Source organism: Ranitomeya variabilis, chromosome 2 (assembly GCF_051348905.1).
Source record: "Ranitomeya variabilis isolate aRanVar5 chromosome 2, aRanVar5.hap1, whole genome shotgun sequence".
Taxonomy (NCBI): Eukaryota; Metazoa; Chordata; class Amphibia; order Anura; family Dendrobatidae; genus Ranitomeya; species Ranitomeya variabilis.
In genome coordinates this window covers 452,298,237-452,318,212 of record NC_135233.1, presented here as the reverse complement: position 1 = coordinate 452,318,212, position 19,976 = coordinate 452,298,237, and the positions used below count along the sequence as shown (strand labels likewise).

At 45.5% G+C, this 19,976-nt stretch overlaps 1 protein-coding gene across 6 annotated transcripts in view; it reads left to right on the top strand.

Moving 5' to 3' along the window:
* RIPOR1 (RHO family interacting cell polarization regulator 1) overlaps positions 1-19,976 on the top strand; it is a 101,375-nt gene that overhangs the window by 45,183 nt on the left and 36,216 nt on the right. For all 6 annotated transcript variants that reach the window (XM_077287281.1, XM_077287283.1, XM_077287280.1 and 3 more), the window contains exons 3-8: positions 5,450-5,602; positions 6,319-6,397; positions 10,157-10,180; positions 10,515-10,568; positions 17,666-17,815; positions 18,311-18,374. In XM_077287281.1, the coding sequence (XP_077143396.1) occupies positions 5,450-5,602; positions 6,319-6,397; positions 10,157-10,180; positions 10,515-10,568; positions 17,666-17,815; positions 18,311-18,374 (524 nt within the window). The remainder of the gene's footprint in view (positions 1-5,449; positions 5,603-6,318; positions 6,398-10,156; positions 10,181-10,514; positions 10,569-17,665; positions 17,816-18,310; positions 18,375-19,976) is intronic.

Here is a 19,976-nt window from a genome sequence, read left to right as displayed (position 1 = left end):
TGCGCTTGTCAGACGGTCCCCCGCCTTCCAGCGTTGTTCTTTGTGGCTGTTCAAAACGTCGGCAATGAAACCTGTATATTCTGGCAATGCTGGAAGGCGGGGGACCGGGGGAGCGTCTGACAAGCGCAGTGCGCATGCCCAGGAACCCCAGCCCCGCACTGTGCATAATGAATAACACAGTGCGGGGCGGGGATTCAGGAACAGGGTGGCCGCACTGCCCGCACAGGCGCAGTCAGGCACCCTGCGTCTGAGCTGTGACTGACAATGAAGACTGCGCCTGCCCCAGGCAGGCACGCACAGCGCAGGTGCCGGATTTAAGAAGCAACAGCGCTCAGGGGGCGGCGACCATCGCCCCTGAAGAGAAGAGTGACGGCAGTTGGGGGATTCATACAGGACGATTCGGACCGCCTCCAGGTACAATATCTGGTATTTGTGGCCAATTTTTAAAACGCTTTATTGAGGTAATAAATGAATCAAAAACTAAAAGAGCCACCTTGTTAGACTGCAGCATTACTGCTGCACAAGGTGGTTCTTTTAGTTTATAACGGCTGGGGGGGGGGTGACAGTGGCCCTTTAAGGGGGCCAACACTATCATTTTTTTGTTTCTTACTATTTATGTAGTTAAAGAATATTTTGGGATTTTTACTCTCTCTGGCAATGAGTCTCTCTGTCTCAATCTTTGCTGCCTTGATTTGCTTTTTACAGAATTTATTTAATTTTCTGTATTTATTTAATGCCTCATCACTACCTACTTCCTTTAATTCTCTAAATGCTTTCTTTTTGTCACTCATTGCACCCCTTACAGCTCTATTTAGCCATATTGGTTTCCTCCTATTTCTAGTATGTTTATTCCCATACGGTATATACTGTGCACAGGTCCTATCCAGGATGCTAATAAACGTCTCCCATTTTCTTTGTGTACTTTTATGTCTCAGGATATCGTCCCAGTTAATTGCACCAAGATCATCTCTCATCCGTTGGAAATTTGCCCTCCTGAAGTTTAGTGTCCTTGTAACCCCTCTCTTACACATCTTATTAAAGGATACATGAAAACTTATTATTTTGTGATCACTATTCCCCAAGTGACCCCCAACCCTTATATTTGGTATGCAGTCTGGCCTGTTGGTTAATATTAGGTCTAGCAGTGCCCCCCTCCTTGTTGGGTCCTGAACCAGTTGGGAAAGGTAATTGTCTCTCATAGTTGTCAAAAACCGATTACCTTTACTGGAACTGCAGGTTTCTGTTCCCCAATCTATTTCAGGGTAGTTAAAGTCCCCCATAATAATGACTTCTCCTTGAGTCGCAGCTTCATCTATTTGCTTTACGAGGATATTCTCCATTGCTTCCATTATTTTTGGAGATTTATAACAAACCCCTATCAGTAATTTATTATTTTTTCCCCCTCCCCTTATCTCCACCCACAGGGACTCTACATTTTCATTAGATTCACCTATATTATCACGCCGGATGGGTTTTAAGGACGATTTTACATACAGACACACCCCTCCCCCTCGCTTATCTGTACGGTCATTTCTGAAAAGGCTATAGCCCTGCAAGTTACCAGCCCAGTAGGAGGACCAGCACCAATGGGGAATAACGGACCTAGCCCAAGAATTGGGGTGCATGTACACATTTCGGATTTACATGCAAAAAATCCAAAGCAAAATATAAAACCATCCAAATAAATAAGCTCAAAGACATTTTGTACTTCTACCATTTAGTTACAGTTAACGGTTTGGTGATACAGTTTCAATAATCTAAATGTAAAGTGAGAGAACTGTGTTACCGTGTATACTTGCGTATATGTTATCTTTATTACGAGGGTCATATGTGTAGTGTTGCAACATATATACACTTACAGTACAGACCAAATGTTTGGACACACCTTCTCATTTAAAGATTTTTCTGTATTTTCATGACTATGAAAATTGTACATTCACACTGAAAGGCATCAAAACTATGAATTAACACATGTGGAATTATATAGTTAACAAAAAAGTGTGAAACAACTGAAAATATGTCTTATATTCTAGGTTCTTCAAAGTAGCCACCTTTTGCTTTGATGACTGCTTTGCACACTCTTGGCATTCTCTTGATGAGCTTCACGAGGCAGTCACCGGGAAGGGTTTTCACTTCACAGGTGTGCCCTGTCAGGTTGAATAAGTGGGATTTCTTGCCTTATAAATGGGGTTGGGACCATCAGTTGTGTTGTGCAGAAGTCTGGTGGATACACAGCAGATAGTCCTACTGAATAGACTGTAAGGGTATGTGCACACGCTGCAGAATGGTGTGCGGATTTTTCCGCACTAATTTTGATAAATCTGCAGGGCAAAAGCACTGCTTTTTTCCTGCGGATTTATTGCGGATTTACCTCAGTTTTTGTGCGGATTCCACTGCGGTTTTACACCTGCGGTTTTCTATTATGGAGCAGGTGTAAAACACCTGCGGATTCCGCACAAAGAATTGACATGCTGCGGAAAATAAACCGCTGCATTTCCGCACGTTTTTTTCCACAGCATGTGCACTGCGGATTGCGTTTCCCATAGGTTTACATTGTACTGTAAACGCATGGGAAACCGCTGCGGATCCGCAGCAAAATCCGCAGTGTGTGCACATGGCCTTAGAATTTGTATTATAGCAAGAAAAAAACAGCGAAGTAAAGAAAAACGAGTGGCCATCATTACTTTAAGAAATGAAGGTCAGTCAGTCCGAAAAATTGGGAAAACTTTTAAAATGTCCCCAAGTACAGTGGCAAAAATCATCAAGCGCTACAAAGAAACTGGCTCACATGAGGACCGCCCCAGGAAAGGAAGACCAAGAGTCACCTCTACTTCTGAGGATAAGTTTATCCGAGTAACCAGCCTCAGAAATCGCAGGTTAACAGCAGCTCAGATTAGAGACCAGGTTAATGCCACACAGAGTTCTAGCAGCAGACACATCTCTACAACAACTGCTAAGAGGAGACTTTGTGCAGCAGGCCTTCATGGTAAAATAGCTGTTAGGAAACCACTGCTAAGGACAGGCAACAAGCAGACAAGACTTGCTTGGGCTAAAGAACACAAGGAATGGACATTAGACCAGTGGAAATATGTGCTTTGGTCTGATGAGTCCAAATTTGAGATCTTTGGTTCCAACCACCGTGTCTTTGTGCGACGCAGAAAAGGTGAACGGATGGACTCTACATGCCTGGTTCCCACCGTGAAGCATGGAGGAGGAGGTGTGATGGTGTGGAGGTGCTTTGCTGGTGACACTTTTGGGGATTTATTAAAAATTGAAGGCATACCGAATCAGCATGGCTACCACAGCATCTTGCAGCGGCATGCTATTCTATCCGGTTTGCGTTTAGTTGGACCATCATTTATTTCTCAACAGGACAATGACCCCAAACACACCTCCAGGCTGTGTAAGGGCTATTTGACCAAGAAGGAGAGTGATGGGGTGCTACACCAGATGACCTGGCCTCCACAGTCACCAGACCTGAACCCAATCGAGATGGTTTGGGGTGAGCTGGACCGCAGAGTGAAGGCAAAAGGGCCAATAAGTGCTAAGTATCTCTGGGAACTCCTTCAAGATTGTTGGGAGACCATTCCCGGTGACTAACTCTTGAAGCTCATCAAGAGAATGCCAAGAGTGTGCAAAGCAGTCATCAAAGCAAAAGTTGGCTACTTTGAAGAACCTTGAATATTAGACATGTTTTCAGTTGTTTCACACTTTTTTGTTAAGTATATAATTCCACATGTGTTAATTCATAGTGTTGATGCCTTCAGTGTGAATGTACAATTTTCATAGTCATGAAAATACGGAAAAATCTTTAAATGAGAAGGTGTGCCCAAACTTTTGGTCTGTACTGTATATGTGGTAACATACGGATGCGAAACCTGGATGATAAAGAAACAAGACAGAAGAAGAAGAATCAACCCCTTTGAAACTTTGTGCTGGAGAAGGATGTTGCCAAAACCATGGATGGCGAGGGGAACAAACAAATCAATTCTGGAACAAATGAAGCCAGACATGTCACTAAAAGCAAGAATCACCAAGCTACGACTTGTCTACTGTGGACACATCATACGGAGTGAGCGATCACTGGAGGACATCATGGTCGGAAGAATAGAAGGAGCAAGGCAAAGAGGAAGACCAGCAACCGGATGGCTTGATGCAATCAAGTTGATGGCGGAGAAGACCCTGGTGGACCTATCTAGGCTTGCTCAAGATTGATCTTCCGACAGAGCGTTCACACCTGAAGCCCCATGGCTCGAGATCGAGCTGAAGTTTGTTAATAATAATGATAGTGTGTAGGTTGGGGCGAGGATCCAGTGGAGACCAGAATGGATCTTTTGGGACACATAGCCGGTTGTGAGAAGCAAATATAGAAATCAATTTGCACAAAAAAAAAGTCTCCATCAAAGCAACAGTATCTAAGAAACGAAAGGCTAACAAACATCAACCCTCGTCATCCATAGAGGCTGCGGAAAAAGGTCAATAACCTGTGATCAACATGATGTCTAAGTGACCTATTTTTTATCAGCAAATCATGCACAAATGACCACGTTCTTAGCACTGCGTGTTCCTGGCTGTAGATCGCTGAATTGTCCTGCGGAGTTCATTATTTGGTTTGTCCTAGGAAACTGCTTTGGAAACCGATGCTTAAAGGAAGAGCTCAGATTCCTCGGCCTCTGATGCCGCACAAGTCTCCTGGGTCGTAGTGATGTTTGGCATTTGCTACAGATCCTGTTACTTTTGATGGAGATTAAATATTGCAGAAATGTACTGATCTCCACTGCGCCTTAATATTGAAGCTAAACCGCTCGTCCGCTGTGGCTGTGGGGTGTGAGGTTTGACTACATTATTTATTTCTTGTTTTCTTTTTTAAATATTAGAACTGACGTGAATGATTTTACTTTTTGTTTGTCAACATTTGCAAGATTGAAAATCAATTATATTGTTTTTCTGCCTTTCAAATAAGTTGTCCACTACTTTTACATTGATTACCTATCCTTAAGATTGGTCATCGATGTCTGATCAGCCGGGGTCCAACACCGGGTCGATACCCCCACCGATCAGCTGTCATCAGCCGGCCGTCTACTTGTAGTGTCCTGGCCTTCGGACTGCACATCGGCCTCCTATTCAAATCAATGGGAGGCTGTTGAGTAGTACCCTGCGGGGGCCACTATCATAAGACTGACCGCTTCTCTAGTGAGTATTTCCAGCCGACACCCGATATCAGCAGATCAGCGGGGGGTGACGGGTGTCTGACCCCGGCCAATCAGTCATTGATGATCTATCTTAAGGATATTCTGCTTTATATTTAATTAAGGATTTTTTTTACATATATTTGTTCTATCACATCTACTGTTTTGGTTTGAAATGTTCACTGAATTGTTGCTTTTGAGAATTTTGGATCGGTCTATAGACAGGAATTGCACATAACTTCTGCCAATTCTTCTTTTAGACATCGTCCGGCCTTCCACACACCCACAGTTTCTCGAAGGTCTGGATCCAAAGTTCGTAGAATGTTCTCTATGTCACACAAATCCCCTCCGCCTAAGGTGCCTCAGCCTGATAGAGTTGATGAGGTCTACAGTGCTTTAAAAAAGGGACTGGGGTAAGAATACTTGTGGTACATAAAGCGTTAAGTATTTTGTAACCAACAGTTGTCATTTTCCAAGGTTCAGAGTTTTATTATATATTTTATTATTATTATTCCTGCACCTGCATTTGATTGTTTATAACTGTGTGACAAGAGCTGTCCAATCGTCATAAGTAACTGTGATAGAAGTTTCTCCCACTTACTGTGCAGAACTTCAGTTCAGACCTCCGATCAAGAGTAATGGATGTCCAAAATTTTCCCAAGATAGATTTCTATTCCTCTTTTCCAATTTAAAGAGGTTATCCACTACTTTAAACTATATAATCTAAATGGGCCAAAGTTGGTGGAGTGGAAGGTTGAGGGGGAAAAGAACTATACTAACCTTTAGGATCAGCACTTCTTCTCTGTACTCGGTACTATGTTCCCCCGTCAGTCTCCTGACTGATTATTATAACCAGGGGGCGTCACATGTCCACTACAGCCTTCATATTTCATCAGAATCAAAAGGAACAATCTCTAGTTGTACTCAGACAAAATGTTAAGGCAAACAAACAATCCGTGCATGTGTTGCGGTTGTCGAACAGCCGTGAAACATGAGGGGGCGGGGGTTAGAACATAGTATTCGAGCATGCCGAAGACACTCTTTTTAGCACCCGAGCATGCTCAGATAACACCTTATCCCAGCACGTTCGCTCATCACTAGTAACCGACCATTTGGTTTTCCTTTCTAGAGCCTACTTAGAAGTTCACCAAATCGAATTGGATAAGCTAACAATCCAGATCCGCGAATCCAAAAGGAACTCAAGACTGGTGAGTATCTAGAGCAACGTTTCGCCAAACCGGCCCTTACGTGATGGAGCAGGCTCATATTTTGGCTGCTTATAACAGCAGATGTGGAAAAATTAAATTCCTAAGTTTTGCTTTTCCCGATGCCATCAGCAGAATGTAATGTTGTTTCCATGTTGAATTTTATGGAACATTACAGATTTTGTAATTACCGTATATACTAGAGTATAAGCTGAGATTTTCAGCCCAAATTTTTGGGCTGAAATTGCCCCTATCGGCTTATACTCGAGTCATGATCGGCGGTGGGGTCGGCGGGTGAGGGGGAGAGAGGACTGTTGCATACTCACCTAGTCCTGGCACTCCCCCTGCCAGTCTTCGGTGCCGCAGCTCTTCCTCTGTTCAGCGGTTATGTGGGACCGCTCATTAAAGTTATGAATATGGACTCCACTTCCATAGGGGCGGAGCCGCATATTCATTCCTCTAATGACGGTAACGGTGACCGCTGACAGAGGAAGAGGCTGCGGCACCCGGAGACCAGCTGTCCGGGATAAGGAGCCAGGGACGCCGGGAGCAGGTAAGTATGTCAGTTACCTGTCCGCGTTCCACACGCCGGGCGCCGCTCCGTCTTCCCGTCCTCTTGCTCTGACTGTTCAGGTCAGAGGGCGCGATGACGTACTAGTGTGCGCGCCGCCCTTTGCCTGAACAGTCAGTGCGGAGAGACGCCGAGATGGGATGCTGAGGAGCTGCAAGCAAGAGAGGTGAGTATGTCATTTTTTTTTTTATTGCAGCAGCAGCAGCATTATATATGGCACAGCTTTATGTGGAGCGTCTATGGGGCCATACTGAACGGTGCAGAGCATTATATATGGCACAGCTTTATGTGGAGCATCTATGGGGCCATAATGAACGGTGCAGAGCATTATATATGGCACAGCTTTATGTGGAGCATCTATGGGGCCATAATGAACGGTGCAGAGCATTATATATGGCACAGCTTTATGTGGAGCATCTATGGGGCCATAATGAACGGTGCAGAGCATTATATATGGCACAGCTTTATGTGGAGCATCTATGGGGCCATAATGAACGGTGCAGAGCATAATATGTGGCACAGCTTTATGTGGAGCATCTATGGGACCATAATGAACGGTGCAGAGCATTATATATGGCACAGCTTTATGTGGAGCATCTATGGGGCCATAATGAACGGTGCAGAGCATTATATATGGCACAGCTTTATGTGGAGCATCTATGGGGCCATAATGAACGGTGCAGAACATTATATATGGCACAGCTTTATGTGGAGCATCTATGGGACCATAATGAACGGTGCAGAGCATTATATATGGCACAGCTTTATGTGGAGCATCTATGGGGCCATAATGAACGGTGCAGAGCATTATATATGGCACAGCTTTATGTGGAGCATCTATGGGGCCATACTGAATGGTGCAGAGCATTATATATGGCACAGCTTTATGTGGAGCATCTATGGGACCATAATGAACGGTGCAGAGCATTATATATGACACAGCTTTATGTGGAGCATCTATGGGACCATAATGAACGGTGCAGAGCATAATATGTGGCACAGCTTTATGTGGAGCATCTATGGGACCATAATGAACGGTGCAGAGCATTATATATGGCACAGCTTTATGTGGAGCATCTATGGGTCCATACTGAACGGTGCAGAGCATTATATGTGGTACAGCTTTATGTGGAGCATCTATGGGACCATAATGACCGGTGCAGAGCATTCTATATGGCACAGCTTTATGTGGAGCATCTATGGGGCCATAATGAACGGTGCAGAGCATTATATGTGGCACAGCTTTATATGGAGCATCTATGGGGCCATAATGAATGGTATGGAGCATCTATTTTTATTTTTGAAATTCACCGGTAGCTGCTGCATTTTCCACCCTAGGCTTATACTCGAGTCAATAAGTTTTCCCAGTTTTTTGTGGCAAAATTAGGGGGGTCGGCTTATACTCTGGTCGGCTTATACTCGAGTATATACGGTAAATGTATAATTGTAATTTAGTGTGGCTACGTTGCATTTTCATTTTTTATTTTCCTTGTATTTAGTTTTATGTGGTCTTAAAGGGAATGTTTCATCCAAAATAATAGCTATAGGTTTTTATGTTAAATGTTTTTCAAAAATGTTTTGATTTTCTTTTTTCCCCTATGTCACGATCTGATAAAAAAATTAAATGAATACAAAAATGTTGATGTATTCACACTAAACACTAAACCTAAAGGAGCCCATAAACATTAGATAAAATCCATGTAAAATGCCTTGTATTATTTTTTTTACTATATTGAGAGATTATTGGCTGGTTTGGTGAAGTGAACAATTTTTTTTTTTTTTGTTCTAAATGAGAAAAGTTTGGAATTCTTCAAAACATGGGTAGAAAAGATCCAATATTGGCTGATTTGTAGTTTGTCATGTTCTTGGAGCCATCGATATAGGAAAATTCCTCTGCCCCCTTTCATATAATATGAATGGTGACTTTAATACTCAACTTGCTTCTTGTTCTGACTTTTTAGTCATTATTGCAGACAGTGACTGATAACACCTCTATATACAGTAGATAACACAGGATCCACCATTCACAATAGGTGATGTCACAGCTCACCTCCTCCTCCTATACAATGACTGATAACACCTCTATATACAGTAGGTATCACAGGATCCACCATTCATAATAGGTGATGTCACAGCTCACCTCCTCCTCCTATACAATGACTGATAACACCTCTATATACAGTAGGTATCACAGGATCCACCATTCATAATAGGTGATATCACAGCTCACCTCCTCCTCCTGTACAATGATTGATAACATCTCTATATACATTAGATAACACAGGATCCACCATTCACAATAGGTGATGTCACAGCTCACCTCCTCCTCCTGTACAATGACTGATAACACCTCTATATACAGTAGATAACACAGGATCCACCATTCACAATAGGTGATATCACAGCTCACCTCCTCCTCCTCCTGTACAATGACTGATAACACCTCTATATACAGTAGATAACACAGGAACCACCATTCACAATAGGTGATATCACAGCTCACCTCCTCCTCCTGTACAATGACTGATAACACCTCTATATACAGTAGATAACACAGGAACCACCATTCACAATAGGTGATATCACAGCTCACCTCCTCCTCCTGTACAGTGACTGATAACACCTCTATATACAGTAGATAACACAGGATCCACCATTCACAATAGGAGATGTCACAGCTCACCTCCTCCTGTACAATGACTGATAACACCTCTATATACAGTAGATAACACAGGATCCACCAATCACAATAGTTGATGTCACAGCTCACCTCCTTCCTTCTGTACAATGACTGATAACACCTATATACAGTAGATAACACAGGATCCACCATTCACAATAGGTGATATCACAGCTCACCTCCTCCTCCTGTACAATGACTGATAACACCTCTATATACAGTAAATAACACAGGAACCACCATTCACAATAGGTGATGTCACAGTTCACCTCCTCCTAAAGCGCAGTGTGACTTTCCCCTATCTGCTCTACATTTTTTAGCATTTCTATACATGACCAATTACAGATAATATGAAATCGATATAAAAATATAAGGGCACATGTGTAATTACGGTATATCTCTAGTAAGAGATTATATTGCCTGCAAAAATGAGTTGTGATTTATGTATCCAATGTACGGTAATAATTTATTTACTAAGTAAACTACAGCTTTTTTATTTTTTCCTTTGCAGGGGTTTCTATATGACTTAGACAAGGTAAGACATTTCTTCCTTCTTTATTTTCAAACTATCTTATTCAAATGGCGAGGTGCAGATCTGCAGTACCCGGGAGCGGCCACTGAACTGTGGATGGCGCTGTTGTGTTCTGCTCTGTACACTGTTAATATTTGGTTTATTGTGGAGCCGGTAACAGCCGATTGGGGGTTTCCTGGGTGTTGGACCACAGCAAATCCTATATCCATGACCTATCCTAAGACCAAATGCTAAGACATTCTGCCTACTGCCCAAATAAACACAATAATGTCATCTTTGTTATTCAATGCACATTGAAAAGTTTTAAAATGTATTTTATTTTTTTCTCGAAAAACAGCAAGTGAAGTCCATTGAAAGATTTATCCGTAAATTAGAATTCCACACAAGTAAGGTTAGTACTTTGTTACTTAATTGCTGAAATATAGTTTGGTATAAAATAGGTGGTGAGATCCACCCAGAATGATTTCCAAAAAGATTAGAAGGGTGCAAAATAAGAAACTGAGTAACGCTCACTTCACTCATCTCTTGGCGCTCCAGTGCCGCTGCTTTCTGGGGCCCGACAGTCTCTGTCCTTCTTTTCGGCACATATTTTGACACGGACATGTGACTGCCAATTGCTGACTACAGTGGTGACCCCCAGGGGGGTCTCCAAGCAGCCAATAAATAGAACCGAAACATCATCGCTGGAAACAAGGAAATCGAGACCGTCAGGGAACCTAGGTTGCAGTGGCTACTAAATATGAGCAGCTACTCATGATCAGAAAGGACACAATGCAGATCACCAACTCGTGGAGTCAAAATGGATCTTCTTTATTGTATACAGTCACAAAAAGATTTACTCTGTCGCCTCATTGGGGGACACAGGACCATGGGTGTTATGCTGCTGTCCACTAGGAGGCGACACTATGCATAATCTGAAAAAGATTAACTGTGGCTCCTCCTGTGCAGTATACACCCCTGGACGGCATCAGCCTTCTCCAGTTTTTGCTTAGTGTCGCAAAGGAGGCACACCTAAAGATTTTTACTACGTTTTACTCCGTTTCCCGTTTTCCGACGGGATTACAGATGAAGAAAAGAGGGTCTCCTGTGAGACCCCCGGCATGGCTCCTTCCTCGGCCCCCTATTATGGGGTGCCCAGTTGAAGTTGAGATGGCTATTCCCCATGCTGCTCCTTCCCCAACCTCTCGGGTGTTGGTTCGAAGTCGAGACCCCCCTCCTTCCCCAATTCCTTTTGGTTTCTGGGTTGAGGTCGAGGCGAGGATAAAGGCCCCTGAAGGTGTGTGACAAAGCACCCTCCCTATCCCCCTCTGGGGGTATTAGGTTGAGACACCTCAGGTAAGGCCTGTACAGGCAGCATTCTACAGCTCCCAGCAATGGGCCAGCACACTGCGCCTGCATCCAGGGACCCCAGCCCAGCTGCGGGCTCCTGTTGGGGCCGGGGGGAGTGCAGGCAGGCATGGCACATACAGACACAGGGTTCCCTGCGTCCCTGTCTCTGCGGCAGCACCAGCTCTATACTGCCTCAGGGGGACCCCAGCCGGGCTCCCCCTTCCGCTTATAGCCCCACCGCCATCCTGCCTTCAAATCCGGAGGGGTCCGGTTCAGATCCGACCCCCTCCCGGATTTTCGCGCCGGCCTGGAGCCCTTCTGGGCCTCAGGCATCTAATTTAGGCCCCGGCTTCGGCCTAGCTGAAGCAGCAGCCTCCTCTCCGCCCCCCGGCCCGCCCCCCGGATGACAAATATGACACTCTACAGTGTCATACAAGGGGCGGATCGAGACAGAAAGGGCGGGTTTTTTATAGCCTTGCCGCCTTTTTCCAGCTCTCCGCCCCCTTCTCCTCCTCTCTCCTCTGTCTCTGCAGCCATTTTCGGCTGCAGATTAACCCTGCATCTCCCGGTCTGCAGGACCAAGCCAGTCTCCGGGGGGCACAGGACTGTGGATTTTCGGCGCTGGACCTAGGGGTACACTGGTGGGGTAAGATCACAGCTGGGTTATCTTTACTCAGCTGTGAATCCATATTACCTATAAGGCTCCCCTGTAGGTTCTCTACCCCTGTAAGGTCCATCTGCTGGCAGCACTTCTGCACTCTGTGCACTATGCCGGGCTCAAGGTCTAAGAGAACCAGGCAGAACTGCTATTATGCATTCTGCACAGCCTGCGGGACCGCTCTCCCCAGTAGTAGCACGTACCCGCATTGTCAGAACTGTATACAAACTACTGTCACAGCCTCAAGAAGCCCCTGCCAATGCCTCGGTGTCTAATGCCACGCCGGAATGGGCTACTCAGTTATCGCAATCTATGACGCAGTCTATAGATAACCTAACTTCCACATTGCTTCAGGCTCTGCAGGGTCATGCCCCGGCTATGACCGTTACCCAGCAAAGGGAGAGCTTGACTCAGGAACAAGATGACCCTGGCACATCCACGTCTAGGTCACGACGCAAGCGGATCCATAGATCAAGTCCATCTGCGTCATCCCATAGCACACGGTCATCCCCCTCTAGGGAGAGACACCGTTGCTCCAGGTCATCTAGACCGTCCCATTCCAGGGACAGACAATGCAGATCTCCGCAATCCCCAACCAGAGAAGGCCTCCTCCCCAGCTCACCTAGCAGGGGACGCCTCAGTGATACACAGGATTCGGAAGGCATCTGCGACTCTGACTCAGACAGAGAAACTGAGGGGTCCCTGATCCCAATCCCTCCTAGCAATACAGCGCTAGTTGAGGACATAATATCGTCCATCCATCGGGTGCTGGACATTTCTGATCCGCCACCAGAGGCCCCAGAACATCAGATTTCCTTTGAAGGACCTCTGAAGCCGCCTAAGGTTTTTTCTAACCACCCAGAGTTTAAGGCGATCCTTAAAAAACAGCTCTCACAGCCTGAGAAAAAATTCGCTAATCGCAAATATCTGGAGGCGAGGTACCCCTTCCCACAGAAGGACACCAAGGAATGGACAGATCCACCTGAAGTGGATCCCCCAGTCTCCAGGCTAGCAGCACAGACCCTCCTTTCACTGCCAGATAGCTCAACCCTAAGGGACGCAGCAGACCGGCAGGTAGAACGCATGGCTCGTTCAATTTTCGAGGCAGCAGGGGCATCCCTGGCTCCCGCGTTCGCCTCAGTTTGGGCTGCCAAGGCCATCCTGGCCTGGGCAAAGAATTTACAAGCCTTCCAAGCATCCGCTCCTGAACTGTCGGACCAAGCGGTTCAAATTGCTGTTGTAGCAGATTACATGCTCCATGCAGCTCTGGATTCAGCAAGGGGAGTCGCGGGGATAGCATCAAACGCCATCACGATTCGGCGTATCCTCTGGCTGCGGGAATGGAAAGCGGACGCAGCCTCAAAGAAGTCCCTCACGCACCTCCCCTACCTCAGTGGGAGACTTTTCGGTGAACAGTTGGACACTATGATATCCAACGCCACAGGGGGTAAGAGTACTTCTCTTCCCCAACTGAAACCTAAACGCACTTACAAGAAGCGTAACCAAACTCGATTCCGATCCTTTCGGAATTCCTCCGGCTGGTCCGTCTCGCGTCCAGTACAAAATCGTAACCGTTCCCCACGCAGGGACAACTCACGATCGACGCAAAGGTCGGACAAGACCTGGCAGTCAAAAGCAGGCCAGTCTAAGCCCAGAGGAGGAAAATCTCAGACCTTCTCCTCCTCATGACTCACGGACTCCGGAAGACACCACACCAGTAGGCGGCCGACTTTTGCTCTTTCATCAAGTCTGGCTGCCTATTACAGAAGACAGGTGGGTCACGGAACTAGTGTCTTCCGGATACAAAATAGACTTCACCTCCAACCCACCGGACCGGTTCTTCCTCTCTGTCCCCCCAAAACCGCCAGCCAAGGCTCGAGCCTATCACCAAGCGGTCTCCTCGCTTTGTCAATCAGGAGTCATAGTACCGGTACCCACGACCGACCGCTTCCGAGGGTTCTACTCCAATCTGTTCGTAGTTCCCAAGAAAGGAGGCAGTGTACGGCCCATACTAGACCTAAAACAGCTCAACAACTATGTACGGGTCCGTCATTTCCGCATGGAGTCCCTTCGGTCCATCATTGCGTCCATGGAGAAGGGAGAATATCTCGCCTCCATAGACATACAAGACGCATACCTGCATATACCCATTGCACCTGCCCATCAGAGGTTTCTCAGGTTCGCAATAGGCCAGGACCACTACCAATTCGTGGCTCTCCCCTTTGGACTCGCCACGGCTCCCAGAGTGTTCACCAAGGTCATGGCAGCCACCATGGATGTCCTGCACTCCAGAGGCATAGTAGTCGTTCCATACCTGGACGATCTACTCATCAAGGCTCCCACCTTCAAGGACTGCGAGCTCAGCGTCTCAATCACAACCGATACTCTCAGTCGCATGGGCTGGTTAATCAACCTACAAAAGTCATCACCAACCCCGAGTCAGTCCCTGACCTTCCTGGGAATGTTATTCAACACCTCCAGGGGTCTAGTGCTCCTTCCCAAGGACAAGGCACTGGCTCTCCGACTAGCAGTTCGCACCCTCCTCCGCAAACCCCCTCGATCTCTCCGGTTTGCCATGAGAGTTCTCGGCAAGATGGCAGCGGCAATAGAAGCTGTCCCATTTGCCCAGTTTCACCTCAGACCTCTCCAACTAGCCATTCTCAAGTCCTGGGACAGGAATCCCTTTTCTCTCGACAGGGAGTTCCAGCTAACGTCGTCAACCAGGAGGTCCCTGCACTGGTGGCTCAAGCCAACCTCGCTAGCAAAGGGGAAATCCTTTCTCTCAGGTCAATGGAAGGTCCTGACCACCGACGCGAGCCTGACGGGTTGGGGTGCGGTGCACCTACACCACAGGGCACAGGGCAAGTGGTCCCCAGCGGAAGCGACCATGCCCATCAACATCCTGGAAATTCGTGCCATCCTACTGGCATTGAGGGCCTTCCATCACTTACTGGCAGCCTCTCACATCAGGATACAGTCGGACAATGCCACGGCTGTGGCATATGTGAATCATCAAGGGGGGACCCGCAGTACCCAGGCGATGCGGGAAGTGTCACATATCCTCCGCTGGGCGGAGGACACAGGGTCGGTTCTTTCGGCGGTCCACATTCCGGGTGTGGACAACTGGGAAGCAGACTTCCTCAGCCGACAAGGAATAGACTCGGGAGAGTGGTCTCTCCATCCCGAAATTTTTCAACAGATCTGTCTCCGCTGGGGGACCCCGGATGTGGACCTAATGGCATCCCACTTCAATGCCAAGGTCTCCAACTTCATTGCCAGAACACACGATCCGCGGTCGCTCGGAGCAGACGCTCTGGTTCAGGACTGGACCCAGTTCCAGCTTCTGTACATTTTTCCACCTCTCCCCCTGATATCCAGAGTGGTGAGTAAGATCAAACAAGAGGGAGTTCCAACCATCCTCATTGCACCAGACTGGCCCAGACGCACATGGTACGCCGACATCGTACAACTCACAGCAGACGCTCCTTGGCGTCTCCCCGACCGCCACGATCTTCTATCACAAGGGCCGTTCTACCACCAGAACTCAGGGGCTCTCAATTTGACGGCGTGGCCCTTGAGACCTGGGTTCTAACCCAGGCAGGGCTCTCGGCAGATGTCATTGGAACCATGATCAGAGCACGGAAACAAGCCTCTGCCAAGATTTATTACCGTACCTGGAAAGCTTTCTTTACCTGGTGCGAATCTCGTGGCCAGATCCCACTCCCTTATTCCATACCCAAAGTACTTGGTTTTCTCCAATCGGGTCTGGAGGCCAGGCTGTCCTTGGGCTCGCTTAAGAGCCAGGTGTCAGCCCTCTCAGTGCTTTTCCAAAGGCGCATTGCTACCAAGCCGCAAGTAAGGACTTTCCTTCAGGGGGTTTCCCGATTGGTTCCCCCCTACAGACGACCACTAGAAACGTGGGACCTCAACCTGGTCCTGACAGCATTGCAGGAACCACCCTTCGAACCTCTTAAGGAGGTCCCGCTCCGCCTTCTTTCCCAGAAGGTGGTTTTCCTGGTGGCAATCACCTCGCTACGCAGGGTGTCTGAACTGACAGCACTCTCCTGCAGACGGCCTTTCCTGGCATTTCACCAGGACAAGGTAGTTCTTCGTACGGTCCCATCCTTCCTCCCAAAGGTTGTGTCCGACTTCCACCTCAATGAGGAAATTTCACTACCATCCCTTTGTCCGGTTCCGGTTCATAGAGTGGAGAAGGCTCTGCATACGCTTGACCTTGTCAGGGCTTTGCGTATATACGTGTCTAGGACTGCGTCCTTCCGGAGGTCTGATTCCCTTTTCCTCCTTCCGGAAGGCGGCCACAAGGGTATGCCAGCTTCCAAAGCTACTCTTGCCAGGTGGATCAAATCCACCATACAAGAAGCGTATCGCCTTAAGAATTCTCCTCTTCCAGCCGGTATTACGGCACACTCTACACGGGCGGTAGGGGCCTCCTGGGCCATTCGGCACCAGGCTTCGGCACAACAAGTGTGTAAGGCGGCCACTTGGACTAGCTTACACACGTTTACTAAACACTACAGGGTTCATACCCAGTCCTCAGCGGACGCGAGCCTGGGTAGACGTGTCCTGCAGGCGGCGGTGCCCTAAGTGTACGGGCCTGTCTGCACAATATTCGTCCATTGCTTCCCACCCAGGGACTGCTTTATGACGTCCCATGGTCCTGTGTCCCCCAATGAGGCGACAGAGTAAAGGAGATTTTTGTGTACTCACCGTAAAATCTCTTTCTCTTAGCCTCTAATTGGGGGACACAGCTCCCACCCTGTTGCCCTTTCCGGGCTGTTGTAACTGTTGAGTTCTCATATTGTTTCTTGAGCTCGTACATAGTTGCCTTCTTACAGGCATAATTATGTTATTCATGTTATGTTCCTCCTACTGCTTTTGCACAAAACTGGAGAAGGCTGATGCCGTCCAGGGGTGTATACTGCACAGGAGGAGCCACAGTTAATCTTTTTCAGATTATGCATAGTGTCGCCTCCTAGTGGACAGCAGCATAACACCCATGGTCCTGTGTCCCCCAATTAGAGGCTAAGAGAAAGAGATTTTACGGTGAGTACACAAAAATCTCCTTTTCAGAGTGTTCATCAGGAAATCATATCTGGTAACACACTAAGCATCTGGCCCAACCATTGGTTGCAACAATGATCATTTTAACCGAAACAGGGTTTCGCCACAAATGGCTTCTTCTGGGGCATTCAGTGTGTTTGTGTGGTGGAATGAATCTGTTTTCCTCACAGACCCCAAGTAGATACATCTGTATGGAAGTGGTGGGCAAGGACAGCATTATGATCATTCATTTCTTTAGGGTAGAATCGGGGTTGGTGTTACCCCCCCCCAAGAAGTGCTATTTAAAAATAAAACTCTGCCATAAAAAAAATAATACAAATGTATGCTGCTACGTCTATATCTATCACATGAGACAACGAGGGCTTTTGCAATGTAACCTTCATACTACATAACGTAATTTTGTTGTTACTTTTTTCCAGATAGATGAGGTGTACGAAGCATACTGTATCCAGCGGAGATTGAGAGATGGGGCGCATAACATGGTTCGGGCTTATTCTGCCTCTCCGAGTAGCAAAGAGGCTCGTGAAAGTATGACGGAAGCTGGGAAAGGTTACAAGGAATACACAGAGGTGGGGTATACAATACATATGTGTATATATCATATATATGTTTGTGTGTGAATGTATGAAACCTTCTATATTTTTGCATTGATATAAGATGCACTGAACTGGAAAACTTTAAAAAAAAAAAAAAAAAAAAAAAAAACTTTGGCAAAAAAGGGAAAATATTTTTACGTTCTAAATCCAATAGATGCAAAAATGCCAGAAAAACGATGAATCCATGTAAAGCCGATTTGTGTGGCCCTTTGTGCCCCTTTTATGAACAGATCATAGAATATATACAGACTTGAAGCCCCTCCACTCGTTCCCCATACATTAGGTAGAATATATCCAGGACTTCATGTATACGTCGCCGTACACTCTGTGCGTTCCGGCCATCAGATGCGGAACATTTTATAAATCGACCCAAAATTGTTTTTTTTGTTTAGTAATGTACAACATTTTTTTCTTCCTATTAAAATAAAGTATTTTTTATAATAATGGACGTATATTGTTTCTGTACAGAATATGTGTGTCCTGGAGAATGACCTAGAAAATCAGCTCGGAGAGTTTCGCATTAAAATGAAGGGTGAGTATTGACTTAATAGTTCAGCGCTGATGTATGCAGCCATATTAAGGCTCTGATACGTATAGAGGTGTCGTAGAGCCCCTTACGGTACCCCCATATGTTTTTGATTTTATATGATGGGTAGTTTTTTTTAATGTCAGATTTTTATGTTAAGCAAGAATCCTACAACAATAGTTGGTGGCTTCGCGTGCGCTTCCTCGAATTTTACGGCTCCAAGGAGTTTCCATTCTTACCGTCTTAAAAGGCATCACATAAATATGGCAAATCCTTCCTGTATGCCTCCCCCTCTTTAACATTACTTAAAGGGAATATCCAGGAACCAGTAATAATCCTCATTCTCATCCTATTGATCACATGATCGCTGGGTGTCGGGAGGGTGCAAGATCTTATGTAGACCTGCTCCACAGTGCAGGCAGTAGGTTGAATTCTCCTCTCCATCTTCACGCCAAAAAAGTTTATCAACTTATTAGGGAGCAATGTATAAAATAAATTGAAACAATATATGAAAAAATACAAATAAGAAGTAAATAAAAAGCTGTTACTAATCTAAACAGCTGTTTCTAGTCCCACCCTCTAATAAAAATTAATAAATATATATAAACAATATATATATTTACCGTGTGTGTGTGTGTGTGTGTATATGTATGTATATGTATGTATGTATATATATATATATATATATATATATATATATATATATATATATATATATATATATATATATATATACTTTAGAAAGGCTCTCCATGAGCTGAAATGTCGCCATGATGGGCTATTAAAACCTGAACACTTTTTGAAACTTATTTGCAATGGGGTGCTGCCTCTGACTTTTTGGACTCTTATTCATAAGGTTTGGTACATGCCTGAGGGGCTTTGCACTCTGAATTTGTTTTTTCTGTGCTGCTCTCTTTTTGCACATATATATATATATATATATATATGTATATATATATATATGTATGTGTGTGTATATATATATATATATGTATGTATATATATATATATATGTATGTATATATATGTGTATATATATATATATATGTGTGTATATATATATATATATATATATACTATTCAGCACATCACCAGTTTTCTAAGTAAATATATTACAGGTGCTATTGACATGAAATTCTCAGCAGATGTAGGTAACAACCCACCCAATCCACAGGGGCAAAGACATCACCATAGATGTCCATAAATTAATAATGAGAGAGAGGGAAAAAGTATTGAACACATGAAGAGGTCCAAAAGCCATGGAAAGTGATGACACCAGCTGAAATCTATCAGTAAATAGAAAGCAATCCTGCCACTTAGTGAAAAATATCAACTGATTTAACCGATGACCTATAAAAAGGTGTGTCATTACCGAGGTGTCACACAAAAAAACATCTCATGATGGGTAAAACCAGTGACTACTTTCACAAGACTTTCACAACCTTGTTGCAAAGCATACTGATGGCATTGCTTACAGAAGAATTTCTAAACTACTGAAGGTTCCAGTGAGCACTGTTGGGGGCAATCATTTCACCATAAACTGGCCACAACTAGGTGTTCGCCGCAAGATCTCAGACAGAGGAGTGAAAAGAATTATCAGAAGAGTTG